The sequence below is a fragment of the Acanthopagrus latus genome, chromosome 22 (genome assembly GCF_904848185.1).
Source record: "Acanthopagrus latus isolate v.2019 chromosome 22, fAcaLat1.1, whole genome shotgun sequence".
NCBI lineage: Eukaryota > Metazoa > Chordata > Actinopteri > Spariformes > Sparidae > Acanthopagrus > Acanthopagrus latus.
In genome coordinates this window covers 21,793,572-21,816,761 of record NC_051060.1, presented here as the reverse complement: position 1 = coordinate 21,816,761, position 23,190 = coordinate 21,793,572, and the positions used below count along the sequence as shown (strand labels likewise).

General features: G+C 45.1%; 1 protein-coding gene across 10 annotated transcripts in view; it reads right to left on the bottom strand.

Annotated features, from left to right (window-relative positions):
- The window catches only part of LOC119012548 (kelch-like protein 29), a 224,580-nt gene that overhangs the window by 103,673 nt on the left and 97,717 nt on the right, over positions 1–23,190 (bottom strand). For all 10 annotated transcript variants that reach the window (XM_037086473.1, XM_037086470.1, XM_037086471.1 and 7 more), the window contains 2 exons: positions 10,385–10,532; positions 6,991–7,542 (listed from right to left, as the gene is read on the bottom strand). In XM_037086473.1, the coding sequence (XP_036942368.1) occupies positions 6,991–7,542; positions 10,385–10,532 (700 nt within the window). The remainder of the gene's footprint in view (positions 1–6,990; positions 7,543–10,384; positions 10,533–23,190) is intronic.

Sequence of the window (23,190 nt, the reverse complement as noted above, 5' to 3'; positions counted from 1 at the left end):
AATGAGCTATCCGCCGTCCCTATATTAACTGTGGGGGGATATAATGTATGGGGCTCCTGGCGGGGCTCCTCTCCTTTAAAATACGATAACGAGGAAGAGAAAGAACGAGGGCGAGCAGCTTTCCTTCCTCCGCTTATGACACACCGCCACTGCTCACCTCACGTTTCCTCACCACCCCCCCAACAACCACCACCACCACCACCATCATCGCCTCCCCCTTTCCTTTTTGCTCTCTCCTGAGAGCTGGAGTGTACTACAAACATCTCAATGGACGTCATCCTCAGCAAAGTTAAAGATACAACGTCAGGAAGCGTTGCCGTTCTAACAAACGAGCTGTTTGAGTCAACATCGTTCATACAGCATGTAGGCCCCCGTATGGACTCGCGCGCTCGGTCAAGGTTACTCATAAGCATATCACCATAGTACTGCACACACTCATTTAACACAAGTACCTGCACACACTCGGTCCACAGTGATTGGAATAAATTTCAACCTCATTAATAATTTGCAACATTCCCGGCTCTCGTGAATCCCGTTTCCACCAGAGCTACCTCAAATTAAGGAATGCTACGAGAGAGAGAGAAAAAGAAACACACTTTATAAATCCATGCATTTCATATTCCAAGTTAAGCCTGTTTTGGAATCATAATAACCCCCAGTTCTGCTTTAGCTAATCCTGATGTGGATAGCTTTAAGATAATCGCCCGGCACAACACCGCGCTGACTTTAATTAATTTACCACTGCTTATTCCGGCAGACGCTGATCCGAGTCAGCATATTGGAAATTGAATTTTTTTTAATTTTTTTTTTTCTAAAGAAAAAGAAAAAGTCTTACAACTCTTACAACCAGATCCAGTATCGTATTTGTCACGTTTAAAGGGCGTACTTTTTGTGTAATTTGCAGCGAGGATGTAGTGGAGATCCTCTGCACTCTATCAAGCACAAGAGAGACGGAAGGGGAGCGAGGGAGGCGGTGAGGGGAGGGTTTAATGAATGTGCTTGCTGTGATTAATGGTCTCAGTGCGGCTATCACAAACTGGCTGTGTTTTTAATAACTGGTTTGAACGGCCTGTCGTGCGAGCAGTATATTCTTGTGGTCGAATCAAAGTGAATATTTATGCATCAATAATCGTGCTGGTAAGACCGTGTGCTTCACGTCTGTTTAATAACTGAAGCTACTTCAGCCCGTCATCGACGTAAATATCTCCGAGGTGACGGATGAGTCCAGAGATGAAACATCGTTATCAAATCCAGTGACGTCATCGTAAACGGGCCAATAAAAAAAGGGCAGGTTGATTTCCCAAAATAAGCTTCAAGAAAGAGGCAGTCATCTCTCCCTGAACAAACAGCCCCCGCCCCTGTAAACAGTCGCTATCTCGCTGACCTGTATAATTTCCCTCACTTAGTGCTAATATCGTGGCAGTAATGTGCAAAAGAACCAACAGGCGAGTGGACAGTAATATCGCAGTGCCAATATGCTTGGTCCAAAGGTAAACAAAAATGAATACATAATTAAAATCTCATTGAGGTCAAGGTTTGACTGAGGCAGATAAGGCAGATGAAACGGTCACAGCGGAGGAAAGGTGAGGGCGGCTGGTGGATGTGAGGCGGCGCCGGTTTCCCCCCCGTAGCAAAGTACAACACTGATCTTAACTCAGCAAGGCATCTTAATTGCATTCACTGGCAGCTCCAGAGCTGCTCGGTCCCCAGATGATGGCTGATGTGAGCTGACTGGAAGATGAACTTCCTGGGCAGAGGGGAAGCTGGGTGCTGCTTGATATCGTGCATCTACTCCCTCCTCTCTCATAACGGTGTGTGTTTTTCGTGCTTGTGGACGTTGTGTGCGCATGCGTGACTCTCTACTGACGTGCGAGGGAGAGAGAGAGGAGAGCGGGGCCGGTGAAGGCCGGCGAGGCGGAAAGGAAGCGCTAAAATGATGTTTGACATGAGAGGAGAGGCGAGGAGCCGCGGCACATGCTCAGTACGGCAGCAGGTGGCCCGACGGATCAGCCAGTCACCCCAAACTTCAATCTCAACCCTCGACTGAGCCTCATCTTCTCGTTATTTTTAGACCATTAAAGGTGCACTATTTAGTTTTCGGGGAAACGTTCCATTGTGGGGATAAAGATCTACATTGTACATTTTGGTGCTTAAACAACCTAAATAATTGAGCTCTCTTTGTCTTCATGACAGAAAAAAATGTCTTGGTTCGTATCATTCTCTTGTGAATATTACAATTCTGAGTTTGGATTTCTTCTCCAAGACCACATAGTGCCCCCTTTAACAACAAAAACAGCACCGTCTTGAGTGTCACACTGCTGCTCAACCACAACATAGCCGCCAGAGTCCTCAGTTCTCAGTTCATCCTTAGCTGGGAAAACAATATCGCAAACCTATTTGGAGTGGCAACAGTGGTAACCTTTAAAAACAGGCTTGGATATGTGGAAATAATAACTTCATTTTGATATTAATGTGTTTTTCAGTCGTGAGCTGCCTTTAAATGGTGCTCAGTCCACTCTGCAAGCCGGCAAATGTGTCCCCGCTGAGCTCGGCACTAGCTTCCCCGGCTGATATTCATCAAGACAGCCATCGATTTTAATGACTTGGTCAATAGACACACACCGACTCCGCTCTCAGCATCACCCTCTCTCTCATGTTCGGCCTCTCTGTGCATCTATCTCCTCTTTGCTCGCCTCCGCCTGTGTCCTGCTCCTTTGTTATTTTTTATTTTCCATTACTATCCTTTTGTAACAGCAAAGTCAGTCATCCCGTATTCCCACTTTCTTACACAATGTGCTAACAGTTAGCATTGCCGCTGCTCATGCTACGAACGCAGATGGATCATTAAAAGGAGACCTTTTATGCTTTTTAATTGTTTTTCTTTCCTTCAGTGTTTCACCTACGTTCGTATACATGTAAAAGATCTTAAAGTTGAAAAGAATAAAGTCTACATCGACAGAAGCTTCCTTCTCCCACAGAAAACAACGTGCCTGTAATGCGTCGACAATAGTCCCGCCTTTAAATCTGTGACTTTGTGACATCACGCCACGTCGCAGAGTCACACATTTGCATAATTAATGTCTCGTACGACTTAGCACAACTGCTTTGTTGTTGTTAACGGTGCAGTCTCAGGCATGTTTGAGCTGACCAATGAGAGGAGGCAGGGTATTCAGGAGGGAGGAGCTACAACAGAGCGTTTCAGACAGAGGGGGAATAAAGTGTAGTAGTAAAGTGAGTAAACCAATGTGTTTTTCGAGCTCTAAAACATGTAAATCTATTCTAGTAGTAACCCAAAATAAAAATATGAGCCTGAACATTAGCATAACATGTCTCCTCGAAGCATTCCAAAGTTTTTTCTGCAGTTAAGAGAAACAAATAGAAGTCATTAAAAAAAAAAAAAATGGAGCAAGGAGTGGGTGGAGTGACGGAAATTAACAGCCTGCTAGAAGGTGTGTGAGTGATTCTGTACTCTTTGACAGGCAGGTATTATGAAATGCCCTGCTGTGGATGGAGAAACCAGGCAGGCAGATCACAGCCTGGTGACTGGCGTATCTCAGTAGGTGATGAGGTTAAAGCTGCCTTCAAGCTGCTCTGTGTGGATCCTAACACACACACACACGCAGCCACACAAACATATGGCATTTACACAGACATATACAAACACACTTACTATACATACTGTAAACAGAAATACAGACAAATAGCAGACAGATACACAGACACACACAGGCACATACACCCACGGAGAGAGGAGCACACAGTTGTTGATGTGCCCACTGATGCAGAGCGAAGACAAATTGCTCCCTTTGAAGGCAAAGCCAAATCAAACACGGAGTGTGATTTCTGTCACTGTGGTGTTTGGCTTTAAGGCTGTGAGGCTGACATCTGACAAAACATCCATGCAGTCACACCCAAGAAGTTGTGCACGCGTGCAACCGCACACGCATTCTGGATGTACACAAACACACACGCAGACACACAGACACACACACACACACAGAGGCCTGTTGTGCGTCTGGATTAAGGGGGAAGAGCCCTGTCAGCTCCTCCAAGATCCAGGCCTTTGCCATCAAAAAGCCACAAAACCTCCTCTGCACATCAGCGCTTACTAGCATTGTGTCTAGAGGCTGAAGCCTGTTTTTAATGCAACAACACAATCACTTAAGCACTGGCTTTAGTATTTAAATTGTTTGTCCAGTAATGACATCGGAAAAACCCTCGGACGTGAGATGCATGGCCAGCTTTTGAGTGCTGCAAGTAAACACTACAGCACAGCCTTATAATTTAATGATTTTAAAAGATGCAAAAATGTAGTCGACTCTCTCTCTCCTGTGTAGAGGGAGAGAAAGACGACTAGATTTTTTTCATGCCTAAAGAAACTCTCTCGGAACACTGACCTTAAAGGACAACACAATTTCATACTGCTGCATTCTGTTTATATTCTGCCACCTTTCTAGCTTCAAACAGTGTTCTGAGGACTTTACTTTCCTCTGAGAACAGCTTGTTTATTCAGTTATATAAATATTTCTGAGTTTGTATTGTTACCACATTAATATCATAAATATTAGAATTGCAAGTTTGAATTTCTTCTCCAAAACTACACAACTACATTAGTGCCTAAATTTGCTTTTGGACTTTCGGGAAGGGTAATTCATCAGTTATTTAACTAAAGTCTTCTGTATGTCAGTCAGTCATGTGTTCCCTCTGTTGGCTTTCAACCCAGAAGCACTGACTTGGCTCATCCTGTATGAGCGTGTCTAGTTTGTGTGCACGCTCTAGGTGTAAATAAGGGGTTTTATTGCACCAATATATATTTCTTGAGGCGCACAGCCTGTGTGTGTTTGTGAGGAGCGAAATAACAAGAAATACATCACGTCTGTCCATCTGTATGTGTGTGTGTGTGTGCTTGACTTTGTTTGCCATCTAGTCTTTTATGTCTGGTGTGTGTAACCCACAATCTCTGCAGCACTGGGATCAGATTTGCCAACCGTCTTATCCTCAACTCAGCCATTAGAGGGCTGCAGCCACGCTGAACTCTGAACCCCTGGCTGCTTTAATTTCTCCTCACAAACTTCTTTTTTAGTTTGTTTTTGTTGTCTGAGCAGAAAAAGAAAGCCTCACGTCTGAGATAATTGTGACGGAATCGAGCCAGAATGGCCAGGTCGAGCGAGCTGACCCTTCCACATTTGCGGCTCCGGACAGGAGGCACCCCTTGGCACATTTATATGCGGTGTTAATTGATTTGAAAAAGAATGCGTGAGAGCTGTCGGGGGGGGCTCGGGAGTTATGACCTCTCTCAAAATGGGCGAGACGGCAGAAGGAAGGGAGGGATAAGGAAGAATAGTGATAATCAGAAAGACAGAAAAGCACGCACAGAGCGGGCAGGGCGCACCGGGTGGCATTGTTGTGATTACAGCGGCAAAGTTAAGTGTTCCTGTCAGCGGAGAGGTCTGCTGCGCCACTCGGGAGGGCTGCTGAAGAGGCGTCATGGCCACTAATTTACTGGTGCTCAACTTTTTTCGCTGTCCTTGTGACATCACCCTATGACATGCCTGCTGATGTCTATTCAACGCCTGGCGAGGATGAATAAAAACAGCTGAAATGGTGGAGTGGATGTGATGTTCAAGTGCCTCTACTTGCTGTTTTGACCTTCATAGGAGCTTATACAAGATTCCCGCTGAGTGTGATGTCTAGAAATTGGCGGTGGGGCGTTTTTACCTTTGGCCGCTCACAAACTGTAACAGCACAGCCTGACATATTAACTTTCATTCATTACATGAATCTCAGCAACAGTGTTTCTTAGAGCGCTTTCCTTGGCTGTAAAATGGATCTGTACATATACTGTAATTCCAATTAAACTTTAGCTTCTCTGGCCTGTTAAAAGAAGGTCAATAAATTTTGACATGTGCACGGCTAATGGTTCGCGAAAGTCTATTCAACACGGAGAAGCTCTCATTCTACAGAGGCCGGACTAAGCCTGTGAGCTCGTCTAATTATCCATTTCCAATTCTACCTGCAGTCTCATTCCAATGTATCGCAGACGGGGCCCCCCAAAATAATTGCTTTTTCGCAATCTACAAGTTCATTTGCACACATTTTATTGATCAAAACGAGTCAGGAAAAAGAAAACAATCTAAACCTAAATTAAAAGCTTCATTAAATGTGAAAATTGGTCGGGGAATTGCGAACATCTGTTTCCAGCGCCCTGCGTCATAAACTTCCAAGGTTAAACCAAACACCAATTTATGGCTTGCAGACTCCGGCACGAGCCGGGGCTGTGAAGCACCTTCACAAACACAGCGCAAGTCAACAAGGCTTCAAACGATTTCCGCGAGAGATGTGAGGGCAGGGACTGAAAGCTCCCTTCCTGCCTCGCGTTTAGCGGGCCTTGTGAGCGTTGCAATCCGAGGGCGGAGGCGAGACGAAGTTGACACACTTTCAACCAATTTTCGGAGCACAACAGTAGATATGCTGCTGTTTTATTGTAGTTCCAGATCAGTACAACGTGTTTTCCAAAGAATCCACTGTAGGCAGTACTACAGGGCTTCAGATATAGCCATCTGACTGCTGCTTTAGGTGCACGTCCCTTCTCTGCGACCTTGGAGCAGCTTTGAAGTGTATTGGCTCAGGTTGCAAGTTGCATTTTAACAGCCCCTTGCTTGAGTGTTTGCAGCCTTGTTTATGACTGGTGGCATCTGAAACTGCTCGGGTACACAGACAGAGGGCAGAGGCCTGTGCGTTTCATTCCAGCACAGCCCCACATAAGGGGAGGTCACAAGGAGTAGAGAGCTGAGAGTGCGTTGATTTAATACCTAACACCTCCCTGGCTTGCATTCACGTCTGAGCTGAAGTTGCCGGCTGAACAGATCTGCTTTGATTTAGCCTTTCAAAGTTAGTGGTGGCAGGGTCCAAAGCTAGAAGAGAGCGACTCTAAAAGAAAATAAACCTCCGCCTCTGCAGAGTGTGTCAGCCGAGGCTGTCTGTGCTTACCTTTCGGATGTCCCGGGTCACTGAACTCGTACTTCCCCATCCCGACTGTCCGCAGCATTTGCAGCCCGTTAGGACCTTCCTGATTGTCTGCAGCTGTGGGCTGGGCCTGCGCTGCCGCCACCGCCGCCGCCGCCGCTGCAGCCGCCGCCTGTCCGTTTGTCAGAGGCAGGGCGGGGGGCTGGATGAGGCCTGGGTGAGAGGTTAAGTGGCCGTTGCCCATCACGCTGTGGGGGTTTGGATGAACCACCTGGTTGCCTTGAGCAGCGAGGGCTGAGGGTGCGACCGTGGGCTGAGCGGAGGCGTACGGAGGCTGGCTGGGCATGCTCAGCACCATGGTGGGCGGTTGCTGGGTGGACTGCGGCGTCAGCTGGAAGTGGGCGGTCATGAGAGGGTGTTGCGGGGGTACCGGTGTCTGGATGGATGGGGTTACCCCTATGATGGGAGACTGCGCGGTCACGCTGTGGCTGAAAGAAGGCGGCTGGGGGAGGGCGTAGGTGTGGGGAAGGAGACTGGGCTGACTCACTGCTGCTACTGGTGCAGCCCAGGCCGGACCTACAGACAGAACAAAGAGACAGACAAGCAAAAGGACGAAGACTAATCAGTGCATATCAGGCTTTTAATCGGTATTACAAAGCAGCTGAGGTATTTCTTTACTGTCGACTGATTTGTAGTGTTTTGGCTAGCCGGAGGCAAAGCCCAAAACATGGGCAGAGTGCTGATTCTGAGTCTGGCATTAGATGATCAAATAGAGAAAGAAAAACAGCACGAGAAGACGGCTTCCAGCTCGAGTCTGTTCCTCCCCACACCACAACTGTCAGCGTGCTGCTCTGCTTCAGTCCAAGTTTGTTTTCGACTCGAGACTAAATATCAAAGACGAAAATTTGAGGCAACATACAGATCTGTGCCCAAGATCAACACCATATTAAGATTAAGAGATTTATTCTGCTACAAGACGAACAAATGCCTTCCTGAACGTGAGGAGCATACACGCTCGGTGCAACACCATTATCTGAGTGGGAGTCAGTGTTTGCCCAGACACTCTGAACCAATCATTTCTCTTCCCCGAGGCGTTGGATGCTGAGGCTGTGATGGGAAGACGCAGCCATACTCGGCCTGAGCGCTCCCTCCCTCATTTATTCCCACTCCCTCCTCTCTAGCTCCTCCTGCCACGGTCCGGGCTCCAAAAATAGCCTACCAGTCTGCCGAGGGGGCCAAAGGCTAAATCACAGCAAGCAAAAAAGCTAAAGAAAGGAAAAAAAGAAAAGAAGCCCACATTATTCATGATATTAGCCCCGCTGATATAATAGTCTGGGAGGAGAGAGAGAGCGATGGAGAGGGAGGGCGTGATAAGCACAGGCAGCGGGAAGAAAAGAAAGCGAGAGGAGAGGGTGAGATGTGAAGACTCCAGAGGAGAGGTCTGCCAGGTTCATAATTCACATGTCACTGAGCTAAACACTGTAATTCATTTCCCTTCTTTTGTAGCTGATCTTGATAAAAAGATTCACATCAACAGGGTTTGTGCAATAATTCAAACTTTTCAAGGTTGTAATGGTGTAGAATTAACACATCGTATTCTCTCTTTTGTCCTCAATCCTATAAATCAGAAAACTCATGACTCACAAGTTAAATAATTTCATTTTCATGACCCAACAGTGACCTGCATTCATATGCATCACCCAGAAAGATAATCAAAATGAAGCAACCGCATTTGCATTCAATTGTGTTCAGTGGTTGCTTTCTTTTACCTCAGGATTATTAGTTTCAGAAGTGCCTAATTCGCTTCAATTATTTATTGCACAATTTGCTTAAAGCACAGCATCAAAAAAAGAACTATTTCCGTCCAAACGAAACTAAAGTTGAAAGGAAACTTCTCTTTTCAAAGACAAACTTTCTTGAACAGACACAACAGTGAAGTTTCTGTTGAAGGAAACCGTTGATTAATTCTGGCACAGTTGGCAGAGAACTTTCTGGCAACACAGCTCAGTGAAGTGTGGAGAGGAGCTGGCTTCGCTGCAAACGCCAGTCACAGTTTGGAATAGCGCACACGCGCGAATCAATATGCAACACTATGCTGGGATTGGAGTGTCATATGTGACAGCGTGCAAGGTCGGTGACATCTCACTCTCCTTGCGCTTCACTCCGAGCTGCAGTGTGGGTGCGGGAGCTGCTGCGGTGATTGGTGGGAGGGCACGAGGAGCGAAGCCTCGTTCACTGACACACAATAACAAGACCTCCAGAGCTTCATGGTCATTTGAGCCAGACCCTCAGTGCACAGCAGGAGGCTGTGACTGCACAGCAGGAGGGGGACACGACGGCACGGGGCACAGACAGAGCTCCATACTCTCTTATCACAGCTGCATCCCCAGCCTGAGAACCACCTCGAATGGATTCTGCTACAGAAACATTCCTCCAGGGTAACTGATCAAACTGTTAAATAATTAATACACAAACCAATATATACGTAAGATATGCGAATTCTAATTAGTTTGCGAGTTGTACAGGCAGGGGCTGAACCATGTTTTGGAGCACGCTGCTTTGCAACCAGAGAGGAGCAGCTGTCTACAATCTGAATTTGTTGAGCTGGAAGTTCCAGTGGAACGAGCTCTGTGCCAGTATTATTCTTAAATGAGACACATTTGTGATGAGCAGGAGGCAGAGGACAGCAGAGCAATGGAAGGAAATTAACTGCTCGAGGGCAGAGCCATTCTGGGTGAGTTCATTACAATAAGAGTAAAAAACTTCAACATTGGCTTAACTCGTTAACGTCGGGCCGGCGCCACTGCTCTGTTTTAAAGGGGCATGAGCAGAATAAGGTCGACATCTAAATTAAACCTGGTGGAGATCACTTGGAGGACTTTCAGAGTTTCACTACATCTGTTTAAATTAGACCAAATCAGCTTCAGTTAGTGACACAATAACATTAACAAGGACAATAAAATGGGAGCAGGGTGAAAGGGGCAGGGAGCGTTGTGAGGGTGCAACATGGATGTCGACTTTACTCTTCAAACTTCCTGATACCCCGCTGACATTTCTATAATAATCTGCATAATTAAGATGGTTTATGTGCGGATGATTTTTGTGTGTGTTAATTATGCATGATTGTGTATGCGTAGTATGCATGTTGTGGAGGCAAACATGTATTTTATGTAGGGCAAGGCACCCAAGATGTCTCATTAGCACTGGATACCCGTGAAGCCGTTCAGGGCCGTCTGGGGTGTAGCAGCACATGATAGTGTGTGAAGACCGTGTACATGCATCTGTTGTGTGCGGATGACGTAAAGCTTACATCACTGCAACTCCCATCGAGTGGAACCAGTGGATGTGTGTGTGCGCGCCTGCCAAGTAGCGTCTTGCATGTGTGTATGATGCTAACGATGCGTGTGTGATTCATTACCTGTGGGCTCGCTGTCTCGATGTTGCTTGGTGGGAGGCTCATCTGTATCCCAGGGTGTGAGCTGGTTGATGGGCGTCTGTCCCCACCTCACCCCCGGAGCCAGCAGCAGTCCTGGGGTCTGGCTGTCTCCAGGAGACAGACCGGAGACCTGCAGCAAGGCAATGAAAATCAACACGGCTGATTAGATTTTTTGAGGGTAAAACACTAAAACGACAAAGAAGCGTGTGAGGATTACAGCTTAACGTGCAATGTGTAGTTTTGGAAAATGGAAATTTTAGAAGTGAAAGATATTCATTGAGTGATTCTTTTTTAATGCCTAAACAAACTAATAAACAAACTCCTATGGATGCTCAGAACAAATCGATAAGAGTATCCAATGGCTCAGACGGCCAACAGCCAATGTTCTCAGACTTTGCAAGTTGAATCGGAGCAGATAACGTCCACGCAGTCCCAGAAGCTTCCAACGCAGCTGAGCACACCGAACAGATTTGTTCCTGAACTCATCCGAGTCTCCCCAAACGCTTCAGACGGCCAACGGTTGGCCCGGTGCGTTTCAGGCTTTAGGGTCAGTTTATTTACGTTGTTTATATATGGCGGACCCTGCCACCTCTCTAGCTTGAAATAGTGTTCTGCTGACCTAATTTCCCTCTAAGAACAGCTTGTTTATTCAGTTATGGAAAAAAAAATATATAGTTTGCATTAATACCTCATTAATATTGTATACATTAAAATTTCTTCTTCTTTCTGATCCATTAAACCACTCTGCACTCTGTGGTCTTAACATACATACGGCGCACTTTGTTTCCGAATGACTTCAAAAGTCAAATCTTATCAGCAACTTTGGTTTAAATACAGTATTTATTTTCATAGCTTGAATGGAAACGGCAACAAATCACAGCAATCTGACTGTATTTTTTCTTTCAAAGGTCTTGAAGTGAGCATGGCTCACAATTAGCAGTGAGTGAGCGCTGATTACAGTCTATACATAACGAGAACGAGGGAAATAAAATGTTGCTCACGGCCTCAAGAGTCTCTGCGGTTAGAACCAATATTTCTCTTTTTATATACTAATAACAATTAACTTTCTAGTGTGGGCTACATTCAAATGCAGAACCCCCTGAGACTCTGTATATCTTAATTTTGCAATGAATTAAACATTGTGTTCAGTCAAGTGAGATAATAGAATTCTGAACACAAATACGACAAATCGAGTAAATAGAAAGAACTCCTTTTCACGTGGATGAGAGAAGTGAAAAAAAGCGTCATTCACCCCCAAAAGAAGAAAATGGAAAGCCAGGTGACGATGTGTGTACGAGGCTAAATCCAAAGCAACTTCAGCGAGCCAAACTAAGAATTCTCTAAGCCTTTCTTTGCACCCACAACTCTAATATTTCGCTCTGGTAGGGGAGTAAGAAATGTTATCAGGCAAGCCCAGGCTGATGAAAACACAGGGTCAATCACCACTGGACCCCTGCAGCAATATTCGCCTCTCCCTATCTGCAGTTTGGACGCTCGCTCTGACAACCAGGCAGGGAGAGGCCAGAGCCCAGCCTGATTCCCCTGCTCGCCCCAGCCAGCCTCCCGAGTTAATAGAAAAGACCTGGTCACCAGGCCCCTCCTGCGCCCTTCCTGACTGATCCCCTCCATCCCTCCCCTCCATCCCTCAATTCCATTATCCTCCCTGACCCGACGTCCACTTCATCAAGCACGCCATCATGCATTCCAACAGCTGTGTCGACAAACCCCCTGACAGAGCCGCCCCATGACAAAAGAAAAAAAAAAAATGCAACGCAAACAGTTTGGTTCACAGTGAATTAATGTGCAGTTTTACATATCGTATCGATCCCATTCACAACAGGACAACTTTACCCTCGCCCGCTTAAAGATGGATTTAACACTTAAAGACATTACATGGTATTAACGCTGCACAGCATCAGCTGGGTAATAAACAGCTTCACAGTAGCAGAGCGGTTCAATGAGTGTCACTTGCTTGATAAATCCATACTGAAAGTTATCTGACAGTTTGTAAGTGCTGGGGGCAAAAGGGAAAAAAAACAGCAAAGAGAAACATCTCAAGGCAAAGTAGAAAACAGAGTGATGGAGTGAGGGAATGAAGCTAGGCTGAGGAGGGGAGGAGGAGGGGTAGAACGGGCTGTCAGGGTCTTTTTGTCCGGCTCAACCTGTCGGCTTCAGACAAGAGAAAACTGAAATGGTTTACTCAGAGAATGCCCTAAGCGTTCAATTTCATCGGAGAGCCCTGGAGACTCAGGGAGGGAGAATTCGGACCGTTTTCAAGGTGAGCAGTTGCTTTCTTTTGCCCACTATTTTTTTTAATGAGCATTTTTTTCCTCCTCCGCTCTGTGTGCTTTTTTTTTTTACTGTTCTCTCCAGTTATGCTTTACCTTCCCTCTCTCTGCACAGGCAACTCCTCATTAACTCACTGCATTGACTCTCTTACTTTCCTTTAGCCTCACGCACCTGCCTCCTAATATTCTCTCATTAATACTCCCACCCACTTTACCCCTCCAAAAAAAAAACCAGAAGAGAAAACAGGAAAAATCTCTTCTGCTGAAAGGCAATCCATCTGTCACAGTTTTAGAGCACCAGGAAAGAAAAAAAAAAAAGGTTTCTTAGTCAGCGCCATCACATTGACAGCATATCAGCGAGGCTAAGGAACAATCCTGACTTGAAAATGATCAAGGTTAGATAGGAAACACACACGAACAGGCTCACACACACACACACACAGACGCGCGCACACACACACAGCAGGTGAAAGCACGTGCACGCGCGCACACCCACATGCCAGGAGATATCAGACGGGATGTTTATTAAGACGACAGACTTGCTGCAGGTAGGCAGGAAGGTACCGCGAGTTCTGGGACAGCGCCTGCCATTTTCTCTCAATTTTATTTGCTCTCTCCATTTCCAGTCCCCTCCTCCCCGGCCGCCCATTATCACCGGGCAGCAGATGGTTTCCTCTGACTCGACAAAAACAATGCCGGAGAGGAGGAGGGGAGCCAGATAAATAATTTTTTTTTTTTTTTTTTTTTTTCTTGAGTCGTGCCAAGCCATTCTGTGTTTGTTGTCAAGCTGATTGGGGAAAGGTTATTTTGTACCGTGGAGCAAACATCCGTGCATATGGACCACATACTGTACGTGTGGAGTGTGGCACTCACAGACAGACACGTGTGAAAAGGTGGCGACACGCCTGAGACGCACATGCCTACCTACAGTATGCACACGAATCTGCATACAGAACTGCTATATAACTGTGCCTCTTTACCGGTAGAATCAAAACATTTTACATATGCAATCAATGCACAAAAGCGAAACCAGTATTTGCAGAATGTTCGTAATCCTTTAATCTGTAAAACACTGTGATTAAAAGATCCTATTTGTAGGATTTAGGGGGATCAATTGGCACAAATGAAATAACAAATTCATAATTATGTTTAAATGAGTGTATAAGTACCTGGAACTAAGAATTGTTGTGTTTTTGTAACCTTAGAATGAATCTTTTATATCTACAGAGGGAGATGTTTTCTTCCACAGTGCGCCATGTTTCTACAGTAGCCCAGAATGGACAAACCAAACACTGGCTGCAGAGAGGACCTTTTCACGATGCTTGGAAGGGTGGACAAAGACAGACCTACAGAATAAACGTGTGTTCTGCTCTGATCCAGAGCTGTGTACTGATGGCAGGAGAGAGGGAACAGATAGAGAGAGAACCAGTGTCTGTGGTGAGTACTGAATTGAGTGAGAGTTGACCTGAAATTAAACACAGAGTCACACGCACATCCTGTCCTGATTGTTTGGGTGAAGTGTGAAGGGAACAAACAAAAATGACCAAAGCGACCAGCTGGAACCCATTACTGTCTTGAGTAAAAGTGGATTTCTCTGGCTTTGCTGGAATCACAATTCAACATTATATCACAAAGGTCGAGTCGTTTTCAAATAATTCAATGCAGAATTTCAACACATTACATCTCAACCCTTGAATAAAAGCATATTTTCATCCGAGCTGCCCTGCAAAACCTTTTCTTACAATTTGAAGCACCGATCAATCCAATGCTCCTCTTCCACATTCGCACCTGCAGATATATACCTGAGCACACACAGATGCAGGCACAGCAAAGCCAGAGGGATATCTTCCCCCCTTCTCAAAACCTCTGAATGCTGCAGACATGTCAGAATCAGTGCATTGAAGAAAGGGAGATAAGATCAAGACGCATCAGGCTTAAATATATACTTGTCGTCCTTCGTCTGGCCAGCGGAGACAGCGGTCTGATTCAGGCTCGCGCATCAGCTATTTTCCTCGGACATGGTGAACACTGACATCTGTCATTACGTGCGCTCTTCTATCTCGCGGTGGTGGGCAGCATTCATGTGACTACCTGAGCCTCCTGCCACAGGCCACAATCTGCTGTGGGCACATACAGGAGGCGGGGGGGGGGGGGGTGGCGCCTCGTAGTGATCCGGGCTTTTGATTGCTTTGAGTCCTCCACAACATCCACATCCAAATAAACAGAAAGTGTTTGCTCAAGGCTTTGTGTTTGCCTTTGCATTTTGTTCGAGCCAGCCCTCGTCTGTGTGAGGTATTGCACCAGTTCAATCCTATAATAGCACGAGGCAGGACACCAGGCTTCCACAGGAAAGCTCCAGCTCTTTGTACCTATTGTGCCGGAGATATGGGCCGGGTATACCTACGCCCGAACATATAGTTCTCCCGTCCAGCTAAAGGGATGGCTGTAGTTTTCCCTGGAGAAATTACGTTATTACTCGACTCGGGGCAAAATAGCAAGAAGGAGCAGGCGGGGAGGGAGCGATGGGTATGTCTATAACACCCAGGTCCCATTGGGGTAAACAACATTACAGCACACACTGATCAAATCAACTAACTGCTATGAGATTTAATAACAGGTCTGAGCGAAGGGGAAAAAAAAAAGAGGTGTACCGCGGTGGGAGCAAAGCTGGTTTTGAAGAAAATAAAGAGAGGAGGGCTCAGGGAGGGCTCGGGCCTTAAATGGACAAACACACACATGCACGCACACACACACACACACACACACACAAACGGCCGATCAGCAACAACACCAAGCTAATCTCATGAAATGACATTAGCACAACTGCCAGACACAATAAGATAGCAATGTGCAGGGTGCAGGCCAGCGCTACACCGGTTGATTATGTTCTACCTTTTAAGGCTCAGTGTTCCTCTGGTGGCAGAGCTCTTTACGAACGAGAGGAAAATAACAGACCGCAGGCGAGGAGGAGGTTCACTGTTGTGTGATATCACTCAGCCGCCATGGTAATCAGGCCTGTTAATGTGCAGTTGTTATCCTGATTGGTTTATTAGATAATCTAGCGCTCCTGGATTTTTTTTTTTCTTCTGGTGGTCCAGTGCCGAGCTGCCGTTATTGGTTTCATTTAAATGCATCCTAGGAAATACACCTCCACAATCAGCCGGCCATCTCCGGAGGGGGAAGACGCATGTACACAAATTTATTTCTAATCAAAATTTCAATAACAGCAGTCGCCGCTGTGCCTCGCTATATCGTGTGCAAGCCGTTAAGAAAAAAAAAAAAAAGAATGTCACATTGTAATTCCACACCACGAACGAATCATAAGAAACAGTATGTGCGGGCAAGGAAATGAAATTCAACTCCGACAGAATGGCTTTTTCTCCCCTTTGGCCAAGCATGGACAGATACAGCGAATTTGGCTGAAATGTGGAGGGTGATGGAAATAATGGTTTTCCTCAGAGAAAAGAAGCAGAGAGAATGGCAGCGAAGGAAGGAGTGAAAGATTGAGAAGCAGAGTAAGACAAACCCATCCATCACGTAGCCTTGTATCATTGCCTTTGACAGATCATTTTCAGTTTTTCTAAAATGGAGAGGAGAAAAAAAAAAAGGAAAAATAAAAAGAAAACCCTCCTTATTCTCCTGCTCCCTGGTCCGTCCAATCGAGTGTGGTCCGAGAACTGACCACAAGTGCAGAGGAGTGTACAAAAGCGCACAACTCATTCTCTTTTTTTTCGAAACATTATTCACTTACTGTATAGAGGTATCTCTTTTCCATGACAACGCGCTGACACCTAAATGTGCAGTGGATTTGTTCCGTCATAATGGCGCTGAATGCTGGAGCCGAACCGTGGGGCGGCTGTGTCCAATCTATTAGACTGGAACATAGCAGAGCATCTCACGAGTAAACAAAAGAGACTACTGCGCCATTTTTGGCAGCCATCTTAAAATGGAGTGGCGCTCCAACATGCCGAACAGCGTGGTGCCATAGACGGGAGACGGAGGTGCGTATTCAGTATGATGGCTGCATACTGAGGAGACAGAGAGGAAGGCGAGGTAATGTTTTTTTTTTGTTTTTTTTTTTAAACTTAAAAATGTGAGTCGATCGCAGCGATTAGACATATCCAGTACGTCGTGGAAGCTTTTAAAATGCTGCGTCTCATGAGCATTGAAAAGCAAATCTTGTGTGGCGTTTAAAGACCTCTCTGTGAACTGCAGGAGCTCGTAACTTCAAAGACACTTTTTTTTGAGCAGATACAAATCTGCAGCACAGCTTTCATCACATCTCTCTCTGCTGGATTTGAAAAAAAAAAAAAAAAAAGATAAAAAAAAAAATCACTTCCAAAAACACGACTGCAAATTTATTTTGGAGCGATCTTTGCGTTACATAATCGGTGTGTAACCTTGAGTTTTCTCGCTATTACTGTCCATAATGAGAACGAACAATGACTCAAAATAAACAAGATATTAAGCAGAGAGAAAATTGGCTGCTAAGTGTTTTCTAACTGCCAAAACATTTCTGCAGTTAGGAGTGAAAATCTAAACCATTATTTCATTAAAACAACGTTCGGGCGGTTATTCAGTATATTTCATGTGAAAATTGCTTGTCACCATTTATAAAGAGCTGCCTCTTTCTTTTAGAAATAAAACGCATAAAACATGTCATATCTGCGGTCGCCATCTGCATCGAGGCGACATCGCTCTGCACGAGAAAAATGGCAGCCATTACTGTTGGGTGACTGTTCATCGTGATTGGCAGCTTGTGCACAAAACAATTGAAACTCGGAACAAAAGCTGATCCTTCTAGGCGCCAACGCTCAACACTGACCCCCGGCAGCACGACACACACAAACATAATGAAAACACACAAACGCGAGCGCCTGGTGGGTATATATGCTATTGATGCACCACAGCATGGGCTACGGATACAGACTCTATAATTTCGAGCCCCGGGCCAAACGACTGAAGGGGAACGGACTTCACTTCCACTGAAACTCCGGCTAAGACGCTCCGACAGCTCGGCAAGCTCCTGGCTCGACGCACACGTTCCAGAAAAAGGGGAAGCGTGATCGCAGGGGCGAGGCCGACAAGCTTCAGTGGAAAAGCAGGGCTGTAAACCCCGCCTAATATCCCATGAGTGCTCAGAGGTTGCAGCGCTTGCCTTCCAAACTCTACCTCAGCCCCTCCTTTTTCCTGTGTTTTCTCTTCTCCTGCAGATAGTGTGTTTGGCTCGGGTGCAACGATGCCGCGAAAAAATGGTTTATCTGTGGTTTCCAAGAGAGGCTGACTGGTGCTCGGACATGTGAGCTGTGGAGACTTCCTTATGTCATGGTAACACCTCCCACAGGAGCGTGTCAGGGGCCATGTTGCCCTCGGTTGGCACTGGCAGGGACAGTGAGAGACATAGGTCTCCAGCAGGCCATGACCCTGCCTGATATGTGGTGAGTGTTTGGGGGACAAAATATCCGCTGCCTGTCATAGCAGCAGCCCCGGAGGCCCAGAGACGACTGTGTAGCTCACGTCTGTGGGTTGAAATTGGGGAAAAATGGCAAAATGTGTGGCCTTGTCTGAGTGTGTGTGTGTGTGTGTGTGTGTGTGAGTGAGTGTGTGTGGCTGTAATAAATGAGCGTTAACTGGGCAAACAGCCATTTAGCGCTAAAGAATAAATTGAATTTTTATTGATATTGCAATATGAAGGGAAACAATATCCACTTTGCCAAGAGTGCAGTGTGGGGAGTTTTTTTTAATGTATTTTCCAATGCATTCAATCTGCGGGACGAAATACCGGGAGGTTCTGGCACATGGGCTGAAAAACCAGATGAACGTATGCCCGGCTGGAAATAAAGGATAAAATGCAGCGGATTTCATATTGCTCAGGTTCACACTCGGTTCCAAGCTGGCATACTGTCTGAACAAAAGAATTTCATTACCGCTGCCCTCATACAAGCCTCCCTTCAACTCTGGAATGCAGCACTCACAGCATTAGCAGTGACAGAAGACAGTAGCATGTTTTGTTAATAGTGCTCTTCTTCCTGGATCATCCATTCAGTCGGCATTGTAACGTGTGCGGCAAAACTGAATGTCCTGACGTTACCGAGTTCGTTATTGTGGCATCTAAATTATCTCGAATTAACCTTTCACTCTTTTCACTCCGTTCCACCAAGGACAGGTTAAGCTTCTGCATTTTGACACATTCATGAAAATATTAAACGGGCGACGGAGCTTTACATTTCGGTTTATGCAGCGCTGCTTCACACTTTGTCCTCTCACGTCTTGCATTCTGTTCCTTTGACCCTAGCCTTGCACCTCCACGCACTGCTCCCATGCCCCCGCTGCATTCATTTCTTTGTGGACGGTAAAAGCAATTATGGCAATGTGAATTACTAAATTCACGGACATTCACAGAACTTTATTTTGCTAATCCGCTTCTCTTTTGGGTCAGTGAGGACGCTGTGTTTATGGTTGGGTGGGGTTTTTAATCACAAGAACCACCTGGTTAGGGTTAGGAGAAGATCACGTTATGGCTGATATTAGGTTGGGGTATCCTTAACGCTTGCCCCTGCAGACTAAATCTTTAGGGTTAGGATTAAAATAAAAAAATAGGGATAACGCGAATGTTAAAATCCCTCTTAAACACTGGTTTGTATGACATGAAAGTCAGCTCATATCCATGAACTTGACATGACGTGCATTTGAACATATCTGTGGTTTGCAGGACTCGATGTATACAATAAGACTCTGGCACGATGACTAAAAAAAAAAACCTAGTGATAACGTGTATGCTGAGGAGCTGGCCTCGTGCAGGTCTACTGATGCCTCATGAGCTAAACTGATAAGTTGACACTCATTCTGTGATGCATGCACACACAGACGGACAGATTAGGGAAACTGACAGAGCAGACAGGCAGTTAGATGGATGCGACTATCCCATGGAGCTTCCCTATTGACTCTCCCTGGGCACCGAGTGATCTGGCAGACAAAGAGAAGCAGCCCTCGGTCAATAGGGACCACAAGAACAGAACAGTCAGGTTCCTGGCCAACACCCACGCTGGTTTGTCAAAATGCCCAAAATATGAGCTCTGAAATAGCTTATTTTCAAAACCAGATGGTAGTTAAGCAAGCAGGGCTGTGTTGTGTTTAACTTCTCATCCACAGGATTTTTAGTCGGCAGAAATGCGCATGCTGAAGCATTTTGCAGTGTTACATCACCACAGCACCTGGAGGGCAGAAAACTCTAATCAGACTACAAGTGTGAGTAATTAAACTGAAAATACAGGCGCAGCCAATGGCCAGTATTTGCTGCAAATGTGCCTAATTAATGATGCAGTGCGGCAACATTATGAGAGCACAATGAGCAAATGTATCGGCTTCACTCAGATGAACTCCGGACACAGAAATGAATATGCCAGTTGGCTACAGAGCGCCTATCACCTTTCGTTGGCGCTCCTAAAAATAGCCGCATTAAGTGAGGTACAGCAGAATCTGCATTACAGCGCTGTCAAATCAAAACCCCTCATGACTCCACTAAGGTATATAATTACCAGTGTGCCTACAAGCCTCTTACTATCTGTTATTTTTGCAGCCTTTTTAGTCACTTCAGAGCATTTCCTGCTCGGTGGAATAAAAAGGGAGCTATAACAGTGGACATCCGAGTCTCACAGGAAACCAAAAATGTGTTCCTATTCTAAATGCAGACATGTTTTATGTAAAGTGACATGACTTGAGCCGGGATGCAGACTTCTGCCTGCGACTTTATCAGCTCAAAAGACGAGTCGGCATGTAGCAGTGCACAGACAGCCACATGTATAACCTGTGGCAACGTTCCAAACGTTTGAGGTTTTCAGTCTTGGAGCTCCAGCGCTGCCTCCCCAGGGTTTGACAGAAAAGCTGGTTTATCCCACAAGATGAAGTGGTCAGTGCAGCTCTGTGCTCCTGCAAGCACAGGGGGGAGTCCACACAGCGCACTGCTTGGGGTAAGATATACACTGGAGAGACACGCTGGGATCATTAGAGACCCAAGACTCCTAAAGAAGCTGAGAAATAGCCATGAACTACACTGCGGCAGGTGGATAAACAGACCTTGGCTTGAATTATGGGGGGATTTTTTTTTTTTTTTTTTACCGAAAAAAAGGCTTTTCTGTGTGTTTGGAGCCGCCTTTCAACTGCCTGAATGAGCTTCTCTTGATTTGGTCTAATGTTGTCGGGTTTTCAAATGCTAATACCACTCCATACAGATGGCAGAAGTAATTTCAAGGTCTGTATCCTGTGTCGAAAGTTACAATTGACAAGTAAAATTAGGATCTCTTTGAAGATCGGTTGATGTCTCCATGCTTGTTTTGTTGAGACACAGCACACATTTCTTTTTTATTTTTTCCTTAAAGTAGTCCAAACACACTCAACGCCTGGTAAGAAAAAGAATCAAGTCCACATAAATATTCTTCAAGAAACTCCACGTCTTGTCTCCCATTGTCAGAATAAATTAAATCGATTTATGAAAGCTATAAAAAAAACCTTCTTCCTCCATGCTTAGAAAGACTTTTTAAAAAAATAAATACTGGAAAAAGCTCTGTTCAGTCTGTAAGAACATATTTCAAGAGATGGAATCGATGCAGTGAGCCTGTGAATGTTTTGGTTCACACACGTTCTCCATTTCCTTTTTTTTTTTTTTTTTAAACTGTCCGGTTCTTTTTCAGTACATTCATAGATTCAAGTCCCACTCCAGACTAAAAAACACAACAACAACAACAAAAAAAGAACATTACTGCAGACAACAAACAGTGAACGTGTCAGGAAAGAAACTAGTTGGCAGCTGTGTGTCCTCTCCTGTGAGACTAGGAGAAAAACTAGTGACTAGTGAGGAAAAACACAAAAAAAACCAGCTATTTTTTCAGTCCCCGCGCCAGAGAGATGGGCAGACTTACAAAGATCTGCTTTGGATCTCTGCAGCAGGTACACGCACACATCAAATGTGTGAAAAGGACTTCAAAAAAAAAAAAAAAGCCAAAAAACATTCTTGAAATGTCTTTTTTAGGCCAATATTTAGTCCATTTGGCATTCATGAAACGATTTGATTTTGTTAGTCGTTTTACTTGTTTGTTGTGCTGTAATGTGAGAGATGAAAAAGTGTTTTTCTGCTTCATGGACACAGACAGACGACGTTAATATTCATGAGTTCGATGATTAATCACTTACATGGATGAGTCATGTTACTAAAAACTGTTCCCGCAGCCAAATATAAAACCAGAATACCAATGAGCAGAAGAAGTGAGGGTCTGATACGTGAAGTGACTTCTCTCTCTCTCCGTCCTCTTACTTATGTAAGAAGACCCGTCACGCACCCTCCGGTCGATACGACGTGGAAACAGAGACTGTTACGAGTTTGAATGTTGTTCACATTACAGCACCAACGAGAGCTGAATGTCAATTAGTAGATCGACAGAAAATTATAATTTACTTGATAACTGATTCATCCTTTTACTCGTTTTTTTTTTTTAAACATTTATCAAAATCACCCACTCGCACTGACCTTACATGCATAAATAATGCTGGTCTAGAAGTCTGGGTGTCAGCTCAAAGACAAAAGAGACGATATACATATTTCACATTCCCTCCGAATTATTAAAGTTCACTCTGTTAGGTACAATATAACCAAAGTTATACCACGGAGTTAAGGTCTCAAAGTTTTGTTTTCCAAGAAGTCCAGTCCTGCAGTCTCTGGGTCTGTTAGTGCAGGGTAGGTCAGTGAGGTCTGAGCATCTATAGTTCATTTTACTCCAACCTCCTTAGAGATAGATCGCCTCGAGTCAGCTGGTCAGGTCCAAACGGCCTGCGTAGACTCAAACTTTCTTCTTTTCTACTCGTGTAATTCAGGACAATTCCAAGCAAAATGTTGGAAAGCACGTCTCCTTTTAAGCCAGATCCTCTCCAACAGAAAGGATTAGCTTCATTGGCATAATTGCAAATGACTGGTGGTGTTTCAAAAAAAAAAAAAAAAAAAAAAATCTAATTTCAACCAAATTCCTTCCAGATTGGGCTTCTAACATATCCCAGACTCCCCCCTCCCCCTTCTCGGTTTTAGTCATTTTCCAGGACAACAAAACATTTACTGGTTCCAGCGTCGCGCGTCGGTATTTGATGACATGAGAATGAGACTCCAAAAAAATCAACAGACATCAAACTCAGAACAGCTTCGGTTTTGCCTACGTTACATAGAGCTGCGTTGAGCGTCCGATTGATCAATTAATGAACGCCTCTTTTTCCTGTTTCTTTCTACTGGCAGCTTTCTCCGTCTGTTCTTGAGATCCTGCAGACTCAATGATCAATCGGTTTGATTGTGAACATAATTATCAGATAAATCAATAAAGAAAATAATTGTTGGTGCTGGGGTTCTCAGACAACCCACTTTGACAAATGTACCCCGGAAAGGGGTTTCCACGAACTGCAACTTCTGCACATATGATTCCTTCGCAGCAGCTGACACGTTCGGTTTTTCAGGCACTTTAT